General features: G+C 42.0%; 1 protein-coding gene across 4 annotated transcripts in view; it reads right to left on the minus strand.

Moving 5' to 3' along the window:
• Window positions 1-17,984, minus strand: part of FHL2 (four and a half LIM domains 2) — a 44,594-nt gene that overhangs the window by 16,726 nt on the left and 9,884 nt on the right. Inside the window, exons 1-2 of one of the 4 annotated variants that reach the window (XM_086769677.1) lie at window positions 11,544-11,712; window positions 433-607 (exon numbers count right to left, since the gene is read on the minus strand). In XM_086769677.1, the coding sequence (XP_086625803.1) occupies window positions 433-588 (156 nt within the window). In that variant the 5' untranslated portion in view covers window positions 589-607; window positions 11,544-11,712. Of the gene's footprint in view, window positions 1-432; window positions 613-11,543; window positions 11,713-17,984 lie in introns of those variants that run through there. The other 3 variants (XM_086769667.1, XM_086769672.1, XM_086769685.1) reach the window with 3 other exon arrangements.

Below are 17,984 nucleotides of genomic sequence, written 5' to 3' on the forward strand. Positions count from 1 at the left end.
CTTCCTTCTTGATGACAACTGAATTTTGGTCACTGCAAAGCCAGTAGTGGCTTACCTCCCTCTGGCCCAAAGGCAGGCAAAATCAGCTTCTGCCGCCTTTCCAGATCCCAGCTGGCCCCAAAGACAGTTGGGCTCTCCTAATGAGTTGGACATACTTTCTAACATTGGATCATCAGTTCATCCTACACCTTACGGGAAGAGAAGGGTGCTCTTCCATTGCTACTAGCATGCTTGGTAAAAAAGGGTTTGCCAAGGGAAGTGGTGAAAAGCAGATACAGGGGTCCAGAAAGCATGCTCTCCCACCAAAAGAAGTCCCTAGGTAGCCATTAAGTTGGACTCATGGATCCGTCCAGGTGATAACACCACATCTTAGAGCTATGTATCCAGGCTACTCTCCCAAGACTTCCATAACAAGACAGAAATCTGTCATACCTTGCAGTCAGCGCCAATAGGTTTTTTGCATTCTTCGCAGGTGTTGGAATAAAGGTTTTCGTAGCATTTCACGCAGTAGGGGTTGTCCTCCCTCAGGATGTACTTCTTACCAAACAGAGACTCTTTGCAGTAGTGGCAATCAAAGCGTTCAGTCATATTGGTGTCTGGAATCCAGCTATCCTGCCACAAAGACAGAAATAGGCATATGTCAGACTGCGCTATATTTGACTCAGTCCCCCAAGAAAGGTCTATCAGTTCTGGTTTATCACATTGTATCTCAATTTTAATTCAACTTTCAGTCAGATAAATCAACACAGTAGGAAGAAACTATACGTTTTGCAGTGCTGGGTAATGACAGTAGCCCATCTACTTTAGCCATCCACTGACTTTTATTTGACCAGAGCTGGTGTTAGAGGAGTAAATCCTAAGGTTGAAGAATTCACATAGGATTTGACCAATACATTCAAAGCAAGAAGCTGTCTCTGTAGGGGATGGAGGGAGCCAAGTGCATTAAAAGGGTGAGCCAGCTAATCTTCAGAAAGAGCAGCATCTCCTCCATAAGGCAAGATGAAGGTTGGCATTGCTGGAAGACTTTAGTCATGCACAGGCTCTTGGGCATCATTTTTATGTGCTTCTGCTGCTTCCTTCTCTACATCCTCAATGAGCAATTGCCTCATCTGGCAATCATTGCGCTGCAGTGAGACTCTAACCCTCCATCTCTTCTCATGCGTGGGACTATGGGCACTGTTAAGAGCAGGAGATGTGGGGTTGGTGGTTGTGCATCCGATTCTTCTCTGATGCAGCTGAATGAGTTTACCAACAGCTGTGGCATACTGGGACACCACTCTGGTTTAGGCAAATGTCAAACAATGATTACAGATTGGGAGAAGCAAGTAGAAGGAAACTGCAAATAATATATCAGTTTGTTTGGATTAGGGACAACTGCTGTTTGCTCCTCAGATCTTGTTATGTCTCCGGCATTTTCTGGATGAACACACAAGCAACAATGACACAAATGCCTTTGGTTACTTGTGTGAACGTTCATTATTGCCTGGAACAGTTTATTTGGGGTTTCACTGGAGTAATCATGTTCTTTCTTAACCTTAGGCTTGCAGTGTGTGTTGCATCTGAAATCTGTTTGGAGGTTACAGCTGGAGCAGGGCATAGCTGCCCGCTTGGGAAGGGGAATTTCCCAGGTGGAAAGCACATTCCACCTGGACTGCATGGCCTTCACTGCCTCCTGGGCCTCATCTCCTCTTTAACCCACAATTTGGTTTATGGAGCCTTAAATGTTTTGGGTACTAACGGCTTAAGTGGCTGCCTCTTTCACACACAAGTGACATTTACAGCAGTTGCAGTCCTTTTGCCAACTTCAGCTCTCAGTTTTAAACAAAAAATTGTTACTTGCGTAGTGTTCTTGGCACAGGTTGCTTGATTTTGGAGTTTGTCCTCTCCTTTTGGCAGTGGGAGTCACCCTTAGGGCATTCTGAAATCCTGAGTTCTCCTCCAGGATTTCAGTTTTATCATTATCCTGTATTCCCTGTAGCTGGGGATTGATGAAGGTTTTAGGGCAGTCTGAATGGGGAAAGTTTATTTTGATGGCTAGAAAGATTTTTTTTTCTAAAAATTTATTTTTAATGCTCTGTCAACTGCTGACTTGTGTGGTGACTAGCACAGACTAAGGGGTAAATGGCGGCTCAACTGCTGGGAAGTCTTTTGAACTCCAAGTAACTACAAAAGAAGAAAGAGAGACAAACTACCAAACCCTCAAGCGTGCTTCGAAGAAAAATCTTGACAGCAGGTCATTTGTGCCATGGCCACCCCAAAAGGAGCAGCAGTCCAGCTATTTTGACCTTACAGATGATGTAGGAATTAACTACTTTTCTTATCCCAAATGGGAGCTAGGAGTATATTAGATGCTCTTGGTCCTTAAGGACTAGAGAGCATCATAAGGACTGATAACAAAAAGACGGAAAGTAAGAAGAATTATGCTGGAGAGAGAAGTGCAATGACTGCCCAAAGTTCCCCTCTAGCCTGCCTCAAACACCAGTGGCTAGCAATGAAAATGTAAAGGAAGAGACCCAGAAACAGGGCTGGTACAGAATGAGCTGCTTCCAGCAAGGTAGTCTTCTCTTGAGGCAGAGTTGCAGTCTTTACCACAAAATTGAAATGGTGATGGTGGATTTATTTTCCTTTCTGTTTTGAGCCCGTTTACACCCCCAACCTACGTAACACATTTGTACTTCCCATGAAAGAACTAGAGAGGACCTAATCTCCTTCAAGGAGTAATTTCAGCAAAATAAATGGAGTCAGACCAGTATCAACTGGTGTGTGTACGTATGACTGAGTTTGAGAGGAGTGATAGCTTTGTCTAAATAGTCTGTGTTTAGGACAGAAATCTGTACTTTTAACCAGGTTTTATTAGATATTTTTTCCAAATGATAGGATTTGGTTGCACAGTTAATTTGCATTATTACCAAGTTAAGGTGTGAGCAGGAACCATTTATGAACTTGCATTTTTCATGTTTCTTCAGAATTAGTTCTTTCTAGCCCTGAATTAGAAGTAGATGTGTGATACCAAGAGTGAAAAATTTCTCTGCAGTCAAGATGTGCAAAAGCAAAAAACATAGAGTGTGATTCCTTGACAAGTTTATACAACTTCTGTCCTTCATCCAGAGCTGCTAAATGTAAAATATAGAAGTGGTTTGTGTCTGGAAGAAGGACTATTCCCTTACAGATGGATATTCCTGTCTCTTGGTCACAGGAGGTTTCTTCTTGAGTTTTGTGTTATTTTCCAGATGCTTTTCACAGGAGCAGAGGCAAGCATTATTTAATATATTTATTTAATAATTTAAATTTATTTAATAATGTCAATTTATTAAATAATTTATCTAATTATTTAATAATTTATTTAATAATTAATTAATAGTCATGGCCAGTATTTTAGAAAATACCTATGCACTTGCTTTCCTATCCTGAAAGGGATCGAGTTTTGTTAAGTGTACTCTAAGATTGTCACAAGAGATTGTCCCCCTTGCCTTGAGTACGGAGAGGCAGGCCTGATTTCTATGTCCCAAAGGGACGTAGGCATGAACTCTACTCTATGAAGACACTGAAGGGGCAGCTCTGGATGGAGTTTGAGGCACAATTCCAGACATCTATGAAATCAAAAGACAAGAAAGGAAAGTTTCCAAGATCTGGTTTTAGTTGTGTGAATCTTTTATTGGATCTGGGACCAATTTCAGATCCAATATCTCCTAAACTTAGGAATTTAGGTTCATATCTTTTCATTCAGAAAGCTGGAATTCAGGGTGAAGCATCCCAAATTTCACGCTCTTTAGTTCTGGGTCTTGGATTGGATCTCACAATCTACTATGTGGTATTTTAAGGATATTTAACAATATAAGGGTATTCACAGTTGTAGATGGACACAAATTGCAACTCAATCTCCTTGCCACTGATCTATTTCTTCCTCTCGTGTTTGATACTTGTTGACTGCAAAGCTTTGTGAGCCAGAGGCTCAACTTTATTACACCTCTGTGGTACAACAAGGTCTTTAGATTTTATTGCAGTAGTCATTTCATACCTACGCTTTTCCAGATTGCTCTCAACATTATAATGAAGGAGAAATTGGTTTTTCTGCCATACAGTCTCCCTCCTACAACATTAGACATAACAAGTACATCTCCAAAAGGAAAAAAGCTTTTCATTGCATGCCCAGAAGAGAAGTTACAGCTTATGCCAAATGTTAGCACTTCCCACATTGTGTCTTCCAGGAAGTAAGAATTGGCATGAAAATTCCACAAAAGTTAATCTGACTTAAAAACTATGCTTCTTTCTTTTTCTTCCTGTTTGCTCAGAGTCTCATTTTACTAGCAGTAATTTTTAAAGTTATCATATTACCTCATAAAAATTAGGGCTCATAATGCCATTAAGAAATCCTCTGGTGTTCTTCCATCCCATGACACTACTGACTACTGAAAAAGGAGACTAGCTGCCCCAGACCCTTCCTGCTTTATCAGCTGTGTCTGTCAACCTAATAAAAGATGTTCTGTGCATCTCTTATTTCAACCCCTCTTAGAGGGTGTTGAAGACTGACACGTACAGATGCACACACACAAGAGAGAGAAAGAAGCCAAGGGAAACTGTCTAAAAAATGTAGGAATTGGTTGGTTTATTCAGTGAAGTGAAGCTCTGATCTCTTGTTGTAACAGTATCTGGAGACACAGCATTAAACCCCTGTAGATGCCAAAGGGGGATTTGCTGTTGACCTCAGTTGGGTCAATAGGGCTGGGGCTCTACCTGAGCCCCTGGAGCAGGATGTTCTGTTAGCCACTTGAGCAGGAAACAAAAGGTCTTTGGAGACATCCATCTTCCTCCAAGATGTACACACATTTCTCCCACCTGACTTTTTTTTTTTCCAGAAGAACAGTGCACATGGAGAATTTTCTATCTGTTTATTTTCCTTCCCCTGAGAAAGGAAGATTTGTGTCTGGCAACCCCAGTGACATAAGCCATGCAGGTCTAGAGCATTTGGAAACAATTTATGTTAATGTTCCAAAGGATAAAATGCAAAGATTTATGATACCTTTTGCAACTACGAACTTGCAGTTCAGACTATGCTGGTCTTTCTGGCAAGAGGTGATTATTTTCCTGTAACTTAGCAGCTCTTGCCACATTCCTTATCTATCATCTTGTTGCAGCAACTGCAAGCCACTCTTCTAAGAGCTAATAATTTTTTCCAAACTAGGCCATAATGCCATGCAAGGGGAGAAGGGGGAAAGCTTCTTCTTTTTTTTTTTTTTAATGTACTTTAGGAAAAGAAGAAACAACCATTTGCCAGTAGCACTGATAAGAGGGGAAAAAAAAAGGGGGATAAGAGGGGGAAAAAAAAGTTACATATAGTCAGAATCCACCTGAACTTCAGTGTGTGGAAGTCAGCTGGTGTAGCTGCACCATGGACACCCAAAACAGTCTTGTGTATTTAGATTTGCTAAAACAGGTTAAGGGGCAGTAGCCCTCTTTCTTTGGCCAGGCAGACAAAGCTTGTGCTCTGCTTCATGGGATGAGTGCCCACAGACACAGTGTTACGACAGACCAGAGGGAGAGCAAAGGGTGTCTGAATGCTTGGAGGTCAAGCTGGCCATAGGGCAGGTGCTATCTCTTTGAGTTGCTTGGGTCCACGACCCTCCAGCAGTGGCCTCCTGGCCATGAGGAGCCAAGCCAGCTGGTGCAGTGGGCCACAGATGGCCAATAAAAAAGCTAACCAGGAGCTGAGAGGCAAGTGATGCACAGCTCATCCTGCAGGAACTCCAGCCAGCCACTCTTCTCCTTCCATAGGCCCTCTGTCCCTGCCAGTGGCTGCTGGGTTGCCACTGCATGAAGGCATATTTCTTTACTAAAGAGGAGAGAAGGAAAATACTATTGCCAGGTTATGGAGAGACTGAAGCTTATCACTACGACTGTTGTTTGTACCATCATCTTTGTGTAGGTCCTTAAGAAGGAGAGTCATGATTACTGCAGGGAACAAGTTGGTGGGTATCCCTGTATCGCATGGTCTGGGATTTATGCTAAGTTTGTTAATCAGACAAGGATGCTTAGACAGATGTGGCCGCACACTAGTTTTAAGTTGAGAAGAAAGTGGAAGCCTTTTTCTCTTGTTGCTGCTATAGAAGAACAATCCAGCAAGGCAAGTGTCTCAAAAGAATTTGTCAGCCTGTCTTCAAGAAATCAAGGCCTTATAACATAATATGTTATATGTCTCAGAGCAGCCCTGTTAACAAGCCCAGTCTGCTTTACCAGTGTCCACATCAAGGGTAGGATATTAGATGTATCTAATTATGGAGGTGTTCATTGCTGCTTCAAAGGTTTTAAGCTTAAAGTAGTTATTCATAGATCTCCTAGAAGGTCCCCAGCAAAAGCCAGAAAAACTTGCCTTGATATTTGAGCATAATAGTCATAGTAAAAACCAATAAAGATCAATCTCAAGTAAAGAAATTTCTAAACTTCTTCCTAAATATCCCTCTCAGGCCTTTCTATATACATGCTAAATATTAAAAGCTATTTAAAAAAGGTTTAGTTTTTAATGGACTTTAAAAGGTTACCTGAAAACATTCTTCAGGACCACAGTAAAGTTTTTGCAGCGACTCACCTTCCTTGCACATGGCTGGCTTATTTTGCCTATGGTATAACATTCTGATGTCTCTTTTTAAGTGCTTTAGAGTAATTATTTTCTAAGCAGACTGTGCTAACGTGCAGCTAAACAAAGCATACCTGGTTCCTGATCGTAAATTAGAAAGTGGAGAGTCTGCTATTCAAGATTATTTTCCTTAACATAATATTATTGATAATAATAAAAATAAAACCAAACCAGAAGATGTTTCTTGTGTGGTAAAGTTCCTCATGCGCCTGGCTAAAGTAATCCCAGTTATAGGAACACTTCAGTTATAGTTTCTGTGTGGTTTGTTGTGTTTGGCATTCAGTACAAATCTGCTCCAATTTAGAGCAACTCCAGCAGTGGCTGGAGTGGTAGTAACTACAGAAGCCGCAGAAGAACTGAGCACTGACATTTTGAAAGCATATCCCACACAATTTACACTGTGATTACCTCAGGTTGGTATTGAAATGACTGGAGGATGTATGGTCTTACCAACATTCCTGCATACGTTTCAGTTACAAAAGGAACCTATTGAAATAACATGGAGCACGACTTAACTCTACCAGACCAAGGAAGAGCACAGTTCAAGCGGAAAGGCTTGTTCCTATTTTCTATTTTAAAGCCTTTTGAAACTGCTGTCTTCCTTCTTTCTCTTGCAGAGTAAGCAAAGGCTTACTCAAAAAGAAAGATCAAATACTTGATATTACTTAAGTATAGAAATTTGTATTTCTAATAAGAACATCTAAGCAGATAACAGAAAATTATAGAGGAGAAAAATAGTGTAAGATTAGTAAAACCAATTGCTATCTCCAGCCCTGCCCTACAAAAATAATGTATAAGCTAAATGACTGCAGACACTAAACTCCAGCGGAGATTCGTTTTTCCAGAAAAGCATTGCTTTCTCTTGTTGACAGGAACATTGCTAATCTCAAAGAAATTAGACCCTAAGATAAAAATATCCAGAAAATGCCACATGCTACCATGCAGTGACATTTCCAAATTCTTCTATATTTTAAAAATCTTGAATACTACTATCTGGGGCACAAAACCAGAAGACTGTCCCAAATATTCTATGTTTCCTTCTTTCTAGGATAGAAGCTTCTATCCTCTCTAGAGAAGATAGAAGCAAAACTTCCCTATGGAGGAAGAATGCTTTGTTATTTGTCCTGGCCTCTAGCAGAACAGCTCTGGGTCTCTCTGTCTGGTTCTGTTTACAGAGGCAGGACCACAAAGCCCCTTTTTGTCCAAGATAATTGGCATGTGTGGTGATTTGGAGGATCAGTTAATGCACATCTTTCAGCTGCCATGTTAAACTACTGCAGCAGTGGATGCCGAAGCGCTGTGAGGCACCCATATTTCTCTGCTTGGCTGCTGTGCCTTTGGCTTTCCAAAACGTGGCAAAGGAGACTACATAAACCTTAGAGGTGGCTGTTCAGCCTGGCACATCTTAGCAAAATAGACTGATCACACCTGGGTGAAACAAGTTTGGTACAATTTGTTTGGTGGGATTTGGGGCTGGAGACTGGACACAGACAGCAAAGAGATGAGCTGGTAACATTCAGCCAAAGTATCTGCGGTGCATGAGAGACTTGGGAAAATGCACGGAAAGACACTGGTCACAGGCAATCTTTTTGTGGGCAAGATCTTTTCAAACTGAAGAAGGAAGATATTTGGTCTACCAGAGAGACAAGCACAGCATAGTATGGAGGAGAAGGAATTGATCAGAGGTGGGGTCCTGGTCTCTGAAGATACTTTTGGTCTAAATCTCAAGACTGCTTCAGAGCAAGGACAGAACAGGGGTGGGGAAATGCTTACAGATATTTTATGGCTTTATGCAACTCACTATTTTTATTATGCAGGATGAAATAAAGAGTGGTGGGTTTTGAGCCTTTGTGCCTGTGCTTGCCGAGAGTCTAGAACTACCTCCTGCCACCAAAAGTGCAATCATAGGGCTTGCTCTGCTGTGGTTGATAGATTTACAACTTTGAAGCTGAATATTTACTGTGAAAGAAAGAGATGAATACTCTTGTATCAGTGTTACGCTCACCTACCTTCCTCTTACAGTGTATTGCTCTACGTACAGTAGCCATTTAGCATCCTAGTTAACATTATCTAATTTAATATAGAAGGATATGTGAAAAGGAACAAATTGAGGACTGTTACTTTTCCACCTGGCATAAGTGTTATGGTATCCAGCCTTAAAAGAAGCCTCTAGTGGTTTTTAATCAAACTCTCTCTCTATATATATAGCTAATAAGTATTGTTGAAATGTTAATATTTCAGTGGCTGTCAATGTATCCAAGATTTATTTCCATGAAACCTGTCATTACCCTGCCATTTCACACCCTCACTGGGGGCAAATCTGCATCACAATTAACTGTGCATATGTAAATGAAACATTAAAAGTACACAATTAGAATTAATCAGTCTGAAAATGCAGATTATGAGATCTCCAGTCTCTGAAGCAGTACCCTGGTGAGGGAAGGTGACTGCTTACAGCACTGCACCATCCAAAGTTTCTCTGAAGATGCTCAGGATCGATTTACCTGTCAAAGAAACATGAACGAGCCTCAGTCCTGCTTATAACTCATCTGTGGGGATCTTGAAAGAGTGACAGGGTGCCGGCCAGCAGCAACAGGCATTACTTCAGTTTTCAGCCTGATTTGTATGGAGAAGAAGCCACTTCCTCTCACTGATAGTGTCAACATTTATCCGACCCTGCCTTAATTCTGAACATCCAGACCTCTGTGACACAAGGCAAGAAAGTGAGGACAACAGCAAGTAAGACTTGGCTCATGGGCTCAGGGCTTTACAGCCCTCCTCACCTCTTTCTTTTTGAATGAAAGCTTGAATTTGCAGTGCAATGCAGCAGGAACTATCTCTAGCCCATACAATTGTCACCAACTTTTTTCCAATCTTGGTGTCTAAAGCATGATGGGATCCTGGAGGACTCTGTTGTGTATGAGTGAAGGAGTTGTCTAATTGTTTGTCTAATGCAAGGTGTGACAGCTGTGAGTGCTGATGTCTGTCTGTAGGATAGGAAAGATGTGATTTCAGGGAAAGGTCTTCCCTAGAGTTCTTAAGAAACTGTACACTCATAGGTAGGAAACAGGGCCTTGTCTGTATCCCAGTACTGTGGCTGGGAATCACCATTATGCGCTCTTCATGGCAGGAGCTTTGCATATACAAACAAAGTCAGACACAGCATAGCCACCGCTATGTGACAATATTGATCTCACAAAAAATAGTAATATTTTTCTATAGAACCCAACCACCTGGAAGTGACTACTTGGTGCCTGCATGTGTAGCCCTGCTGATTCTCTTGGGAGCATATTCAGCAAAATGGTGAGAGCCAAACATAAGAATATTCTACCCCAGCACCTCTGCCACCTTGAGATCTTCCAAGCTTTCTCAAAAAACCTCAAGAACTGGTCCATCCTCCAGCCTCAGGCCTACTAGTCAGATGGAGATGTCAGGTGGGAACCCCAGGTAACTTTCATAAATATGATTTCTCAGCAATAGTGGTTTTGGTCCTTTCAGCTGCCTCGCTCATCTCAAGCACATGTTGGCTCAAATATATTTTGTCAAGAATATACACAGGCTCTATTGACAGAGCAGCCTTTAGAATGCATCCTTTTCCAATTATATATACATGGGCAGAAAAGAAGCAAATTTTAATAAATTTTTTTTAAAACCCAACAACTGTTTTTCTGCCTTCCAAATACAAATGCCTGAAGCAATCATTTTCAAAGTTTACCGTCTTGCTGATAAGAAGATTTTAGCCAGAAAGCAGAGAGTCCCGTAAATATATGAACTGATGAAAATAGGGTTCATAAGAGAAACTGAATGGCAACCTTAGTTATAGCATTCCTTCACATCTGGATCGTGTGAGTGTCTAACAACACACCCCCTTCTGATGGTCCCTTCTGGGACAATTCCTATTTAAGATAGTGTACAAATATGTATAGTCAACCATAAATCCTATAGCTACTGACCACAGCAATCTCAGTATTAATCAGCAATCTTAGTTAATATGGCTCTAGTATAATAACTAGTAACAATAACAGACTGACTGGCTGCTGCCGGTATAGAGATTGTACAAGATTTGCTTTCTCGTGACTATATGTGTGTCTCTGTACACAGCAAAGCTGAAATATGCAGGTACCTGGTGAAGGAAATAAATGCCATAGCCCTTTAGGGAAGCGGAAAGTTTAAAACAGCCATTAATGCAGACAATGGAAGTTAGTATTTCCTTTATTATTTATACAGAGAAATCTGTGTTAGACAGCGTACATTAAGGACTTGGATTATCGTGGCTGCACACAGATGCAAGCAGAAAGAAGCAGAAAAGAAGGAATTCAGAGCTATTAATTGGGATTTGTGTTCTAATTTAATCTCTCCATGTAAAAAGAAGAAATACAATGCTGATGGCTCCCCATTTTTCCTGTATACAATCTGTCTACAGTGTTTGCCTGCAAAGTGGAAAGGCTACCTTTGTTTCATGTGCATCTGCTCTTGCTACAGTGCAAAAATCCTCCTTTGTTAAGCTCGGCAGCGGGAGTGTGCACGGAGGTGTAAGGAATCTAAAAACCCAGCTTCTACTTTTTATCACCTCCCCAGTGGATGACACACACGGCACAATGCCGTTATTAAAAATAGTTGCACATGAAGTGACCCAGTGCCTCATTAGCTCACTGTGTCACTTTACAGACGGACACGCAGCAGTCACTGCTCTGATAAGAAATTTGTCTTTTTCTCCTCTTCACACCCCTCTCTGTGCGTTCAGGAGAAAGGGGGACCGGCAATCTCTCTCCTCGCATCCTTACCCGACAACCCACTGGGGCATTAAACAACCCTCTCCTCCTCTCTGTGCCCTTTGTTTAAAGCGACACCTTCAAAGACATATTCTGTGGGTAGTGGGGAGGGAGGGGGAAAAAAAGGGATATCTACTTACAGAGCAGTGGCGGGCAGTTAATGTCACCTCCTGGACCAGGGACAGGGGGTCACCTCCATTAACAAACGTGCCAAGAGCACACCGGCCCGCTGTCAGAGGAGAGCTGCACAGCGAGCCGGGGCTTTTCTACTGCCTGCGAAGAGCGGCTGGCTCTTCCCATTCCAGCTCTGCAGTCAGTGTTGTGTGGAAAGAGGCTGCTGCCTTCCCCAGCCTAGTGAAACCCCTCTCTATCATTTTACCATATAAGGAGACAAAAGCATCAGAGACACTCATTCTTTTAGGCTCTCTGCAGCTGGCGTTCGACACTTTCTCTATTCCAAGGGTGTCGATACTTCCCCCCCTCCTAAACATCTTGTCTTTCTTGGCCCCCTTCCTAAAATAAGGCTCCCCCTCCCCTCCTCCCCAGCCTTTGTTTCTCTAAACCCCTGATGCTTATTAATAACGGAGCCTTGCTAAATCCCAGGGATCGCGCTGTACAGAAGAAAAGGTTTTACGGCAGCTCAAAGCCAAACATTTGTAAGGCTCTTCACCTGGCTGAGAGAATAGAGTATTTGGTTAAAATTGGTACGAGGCTTTATTAGCTTCAGCTGTTTTGCCTGCTGCGACTTAGTGCCTCACCCAGAGAAGAATGAAACACGCTGTCTCTCTTCTCCTTTGTGGAGAGGTGCACGTTTTTCGGAGGAGCGAGTGTGCAGGCATTTCTTTATGAGCATTCAGACCCCATTCTTGTTTCTCTCCACCCTTCTTTCTTTCCAAGTTCCCCCACAGTGAGGAGGAAAAAGAAGAAAAACAAGGGAAATTAATGAAACAAAAAAAACCCCTTGTGTAAGAGAAAGCCAAAGGAACAGATTGTCTCAGCACATGCTCAGGACCCAGCAGAGAGCCCTGCCAGTGGGCACATGTTAAAGAGTTGGGGAACCATGGAACCATTAATCCTCCTATAACCAGGAACTAATTTTTCTGCTACAAAATCCAATTTCATCTATCAGCCATTCCAGCAGAAACACGTTCTGTTAATCAAAACAGCGAGGGTCCTTTGAAACTTCCCAGAGGGAAGAATTTGGATCAGAAGCACACTGGAGATGTCTGCTCCCTGCTACTTGAGGGGTAGGGTGGGACGGCAGCTCAGGGTAATACTGGTAATGACTGGTGCTTGCCAAAGGAAGGTGCTTTAATCTGAATGCTTTCAACCTGAAGAGAAAAGAGAAGGATGAAAATGTAAAGCCTATTAGCCCGAGAGAGTGTTACTGTTCTTTCGCATCCAGATGATGCAAGGTAGTCCAAGGGCCTTTTGCGTTGGACGCTGGGTCCCAGCATGTGTCTGGGGGATGGTGCAGGTGTGCATATGGGTTAGCTAAGGGTTCATCCTGCAAAACAAACTATGCCAGAGCCCTGCCCTGTACCTGCTGTCCTCTTATGCACCCAGATGGTAGTCAGATTTGGAATGGGGATGAGATGTATTGGCTGGTCTCAGTGCTACTCCAAATCTACAAAAGCACATACAGAAAAAAAGTGGTGGGGAAGGGCCATTCCTAGTTCTTCTACCAGAAGCAAAACCTTACCCACAATAACAGATGTGAGTTATTTCGATGACCAGCAATGCCCATGGTTGTGTCTGTCTGTCGCTGTGGCCTTTGCAGTTCCATTTTCAAAACATAGGCATTGTGCCCTGGAGGACCGACCATGGACGTATGGGATTAAGGAGTTTGATTCTATGGCAATTAAAGCTTATTTAAATTAAAACTGCTGTGCTCCCCAGCCATGTGTCCCTGGCTCCCCCTTGCATTTGTGCTGGCACTGCAAGATGACTTAAACCAGACAGCAAGTCATTCTCAGTGAGCTCTTGAGCTACCATGGCGCTGCACCTATGTCCTGGGAGAGATGCTGTTTGGGTTTCCAGCCCCATCATTGTCTTGCTGGATGCCCTTGGACAAGACATTGCATCTTTCTGTTCTTTAGTTTCACTGTCTGTAAATAGAGAGCTCAGGACAAAACAGTCTTGTGTGAGTTGTTAGCAAATTTAAAAGGGACTAGTTAGTGCATAATGCATAATAATAATAATAATAATAATAATAATAATAATAATAATAATTATTATTCTTTCTTTTAGATTAAACTATTGCACAGTGACAATAATAATAATAATTAATTTCCATCTCAGTTACAGTTCTAACCTCAGCTCTGATTTGGAAGTGCATGTAAAGAAGAAAAATGGGCCCTGAAGGTGATTAGATTTGGGTTATTTGAGTCAGTTTATTTCCAAAACTTTCTAAAGCAAATTAAATATTCTGAACATGTTTTTTTATTTTTTTCAATTTCCATGATATTTTACTTTCCCTGTTTGTCTATTGCTGCCACTGCAGCAACTCTGCCAGATATTTTTTTATGTGACCTGCTGGAATACAAGTGTTTTCCATAATTACAAGTTAAAACTTATACTGGGTCCAGCTGAAATGGCTTAGTTTAACTGTTGCAGGTCATGGGTTGACTTTAGGAAGGTAAGATAATTTTTGTCTGATTTAATCTAATGTCTCTGACTCCTTGAAGGCAGAAGAGCCTCTGCCAATTTAAAACCCAAAGATCTGTGGGCTCGCTATGGGACTTGACACCCAGAAGCCACATCAGGACTGCATAGAGCTATGAAAGGGATGAGGGAGAGTTACCAGGCAGCTCCTTCCCTCATCCCATCATGTGGTATGCACCCCATCAAACACTACTAGGGAAGGCAGGGAGAACCTCTGACTTCTTATCCTTCTTCAGTCAGTCCACCCCTGCTCACTTTACCTTTCTATCTGACACGTAAATATTCATCAATGATTGGCAAAACCCCATACACCCTCTTTCCCACCAGCATCAAATCCACTAAGGGTGAGTGTGTGGGAGAAAAACAAATTTCCTTAATTGTCAGGGAGATGAGGAGGAAAGGGCAGGGGCTGTTTTTCACTGGCAAATTTAATGTTTATGTGACCCACTTTATTATGTTTTTTTTTCTTCATTGGTTCTCTGATTAACTGAGCACAGATCTGCCATCCTCAAGGTTTCAGAGGAGACAATGCAATGAAAATAGGGGGCAATGTTACTAATGAGATGCCTACATTTAAGGTTGAAAATACAAATACCATTTAGTGCCATCCTGTGATTTAGAAACATACCCTATGGCCTATATATGCCTCATATACACAGCATTTACGTAGTATATATTACTTGCTTTTCAGGGACCTGTGTGCTCTGACAGGTTTAATTCTGTGTGGAGAAGGCCACGCCTCACATATGGGAAATAAGATGGGAAAAGTGTCATTTTCATAGCAGGACTTCTCAATGATTTTACTAATCCTTCAGAAATCTCACTTCAGCTACTGGGCTGATGCTGGAATAACTACTATTTTAGCACTTATCTCCTTTTCTGGCTGAATAGAACGAACAAAGAAAAATAGTGGAAAGAGACAGCTGGAAGTGGAATATTTATATTCCCCCTGGTTTGAGTCACAGAGAAATTCAATGTCTCTGAGAGGGCAGGGGAGGTGGAAAGCTACACTTTTAGGTTTGAAAGTGGCTAAGCTACTGACTGATCCCTTCCACCACTATTTTATCCTGGAAACTGTTAAGTTACTTTATCAGAATTCAACAGCTCCCTTTCTGATCCTAGAACCTATGTAACAAAAGCGTCCGTGGAATGTGAGAGGGTGTATTTAGGAGAACTGCTATTCTTGGCACTACTCCTTAGGAAGTAGTATAGACTTGTGCAGATGTTGCATTTTAGTTCATTAAACCTAAAATAACAGCCAGGCAATATTAAATCTTCCTGAAATTTCATTCTTATACAATGTTTTCAGATACGTCGTTTTCCTCAAGCATCTGAGGAATACACAAAGGCTAAACAGATTTTTTTTCAAGTGTGTATTTTCTCTCCCCGTGCAGTCTCCCAGTCACAAGGCTTTTTGCAATATTCTGATCTTCCTTTCTTCCCCTACGTGACTCGATCCTCAAGTAGAAATAGTCAGCAAGTATGAAATATCAGAGTTTCACAGATTCTGATGAAGAAATTACAGATACCTTTGGACAATCCATTAAAACCACCACAGCCAAGGCAGAGAAGGAATTTAACATGAAGTGAATGTCTGCTTTGGGTTGATGCAGGACTTCTTTTGGTTTTTATTTTAATCAATGCAAAAAGCTTAGTGTTTTAGAAACTCCAATCTAATCTGGAAATAAATGTTTCCATGTTTGCTTTCTTACAGTGTTTGAATAGTTTTCACATACAGTCTTAAACAATTTTCTTCAGTGAATTTAAAAAAGGTGCCATGGTTCAGTAGCACCAAAGAACTTCCCATTTTGTATAGGAAAAGTTATCTTCAGAAAGATAATGTATTTCTGTGTGATAAGAAAGATGATACTGACTCAATTTCAAGGGTATTTCTGTGATAGCATGATCTGGGATGGAGCTGAAAGTAGTTTTGACCATTATGGTCAGTTTGGATAAAGATTTAGTTCAGTTTTTAAAGTTAGTCAGGACCTCCTTTTCTATCCTGTTGGCCCCTGTTTCATTCAGAGGAATCTGTCTCCTGAAAAAGATGTCTCAAAGTGAATGTGGCAGTGAGACATTGGTCAACATGTGGTCTGCCATTGTCTATGTAATTGTTCCTATGCCCCTTTCTCCATGGACAATTGAGATGTAAGGATGGTTTGCAATGGATGACCTGGGCAGAAAAACAGCTATGTCCCTGCTGCTGCTGCTTTCCTCTGTCTCAGCTGGGCAGACAAACAGCTCCTGACACTGATGAGTGGTGGAGCATGAACCGAAGGAATCACAGGGGAGAAGAGTAGTGGTGCTTGAGGAAGGAGCAGACAGCACACCAGAAGAAGCTTCAAGGAGCAAGCCAGGGTTTTAAGGAACTGGTATCTGATAAGGAGAATCTCCCTTGGTGACAATTGAGTTTTCAGCAGCTTGGAAAGCTGAGGCACCATGTTACAGGACTGACAGGTCCTTCACTGGACAAGCAGCATCATCAGAAGAGCCATCCCAGGTCCCTCATGGCTTAAAAAAAGCCATAAAAGCCCTTGTAGGATAAAGGCAGCCCATCAAACAATTCGCCAAGCAGCAGGTGTCTGTGCTGTGTGGGCCAGCCACCCTGGAGAGCCCTCACCAGGCTGCTAACCAAGTGAAGAAGAAATTATGAAGAGTTGTAATGAAGTGAGTGGAAAGCAACAGTTCTTGTTTTCCCCAAGCATATGTTATATATGCTATATGTTATATAGTCTTCTCCTTCTCTGCTTTCCCTACCATTCTTTCTCCTTCTTTTCCCTCAGTAGGGAATAGATGGTGCCTCTGCTTTTAAGGAAACCAGAGTGAAATTTTGATCTTTGCTGTTCTCACACCCCTTTGGGCTCTAAGCATTCCCTAAACTCCTCAGCTCCATAGTCTTTTCATCTGTAACCAGGGATAGAGAGCTTGGTGGCATGTCTTTGGAAGTGCTCTGGGATCCAGAGACAACCTCTGACAAGAAGTGAGTGATCTTTAGAAACGATGCCTCTAAATGATGGCAGTGCAGAGACCTATGCAGAGGAGATGTTGCTTCTTTCCTTTTGTCTGGATTGAGCTTGATTGCCATGCGGAGCCTCGAGTATGACGGACGGGAAGAGGCTTTTGGGTTTCCTACCCCTGCGGGTGGAACCTGGGATGTCAAATAACTACAGAGTTTGCAGTAATTGCTGGTCTTCTGAATTGGCAAACACTACCCCTTAATTTAGGATTTATTCACTTTAGCATAATCATGATTTATGGTTCCCTGTTTCAGACACGCGAAACAAGCACACTGTGATTGTTCCAAAAAAAACCTAATCGCTCTGTGTTTCTGATAGCACAAGAGACATGCAATTCTGTACAAAATAGCTCACATACCTAGTATTCCCCACAGTGTTCCCAGCACCTTCCAGTGTTTTTAGGCAAAGTCTCCCTTCCAGGATCCTCCCCCTCCCACTGCCCCACTGCTCACGGCTTCTTCTCCAAAACCTTACTTCTGTGTGAGTAATTTCCTTCTGCTCCCCTTGAAGCTTTTTTCTGCCTGCATCCCTAACATCTTTTATGGCCCTCTAGAAACAGCCAACAGCAACGTTTGTAACTGCCATTTCCCCTTATCAGCGAGCCAGAGGCCCTGGGGGCTCCTGGGCAAAGAGAGGTTTGTAAAACCGAGCAGCTGGCAGACGCCTCAAGAACTTATCTAATTCATTCCCAAGGCAGGAGTGACAACATCTATCTCATTCCTGACAGATCTTTGTCTAATTTACCCTTAAGGATTAATATTAGGGCTCTACAACCTCCAAAGTCAAATGAACGTAAGTTTTGTCAGTCAAACACAGATGTTAAAAGGCAGTAAGAAAGAGAAAGACATTCAGACTAGAGTTTTCAGTCTAACATTGATGGCTGTAAAGGATGATTAGCAT

This window comes from Chlamydotis macqueenii, chromosome 1 (assembly GCF_036417535.1).
Source record: "Chlamydotis macqueenii isolate bChlMac1 chromosome 1, bChlMac1.mat, whole genome shotgun sequence".
NCBI classification, from domain to species: domain Eukaryota; kingdom Metazoa; phylum Chordata; class Aves; order Otidiformes; family Otididae; genus Chlamydotis; species Chlamydotis macqueenii.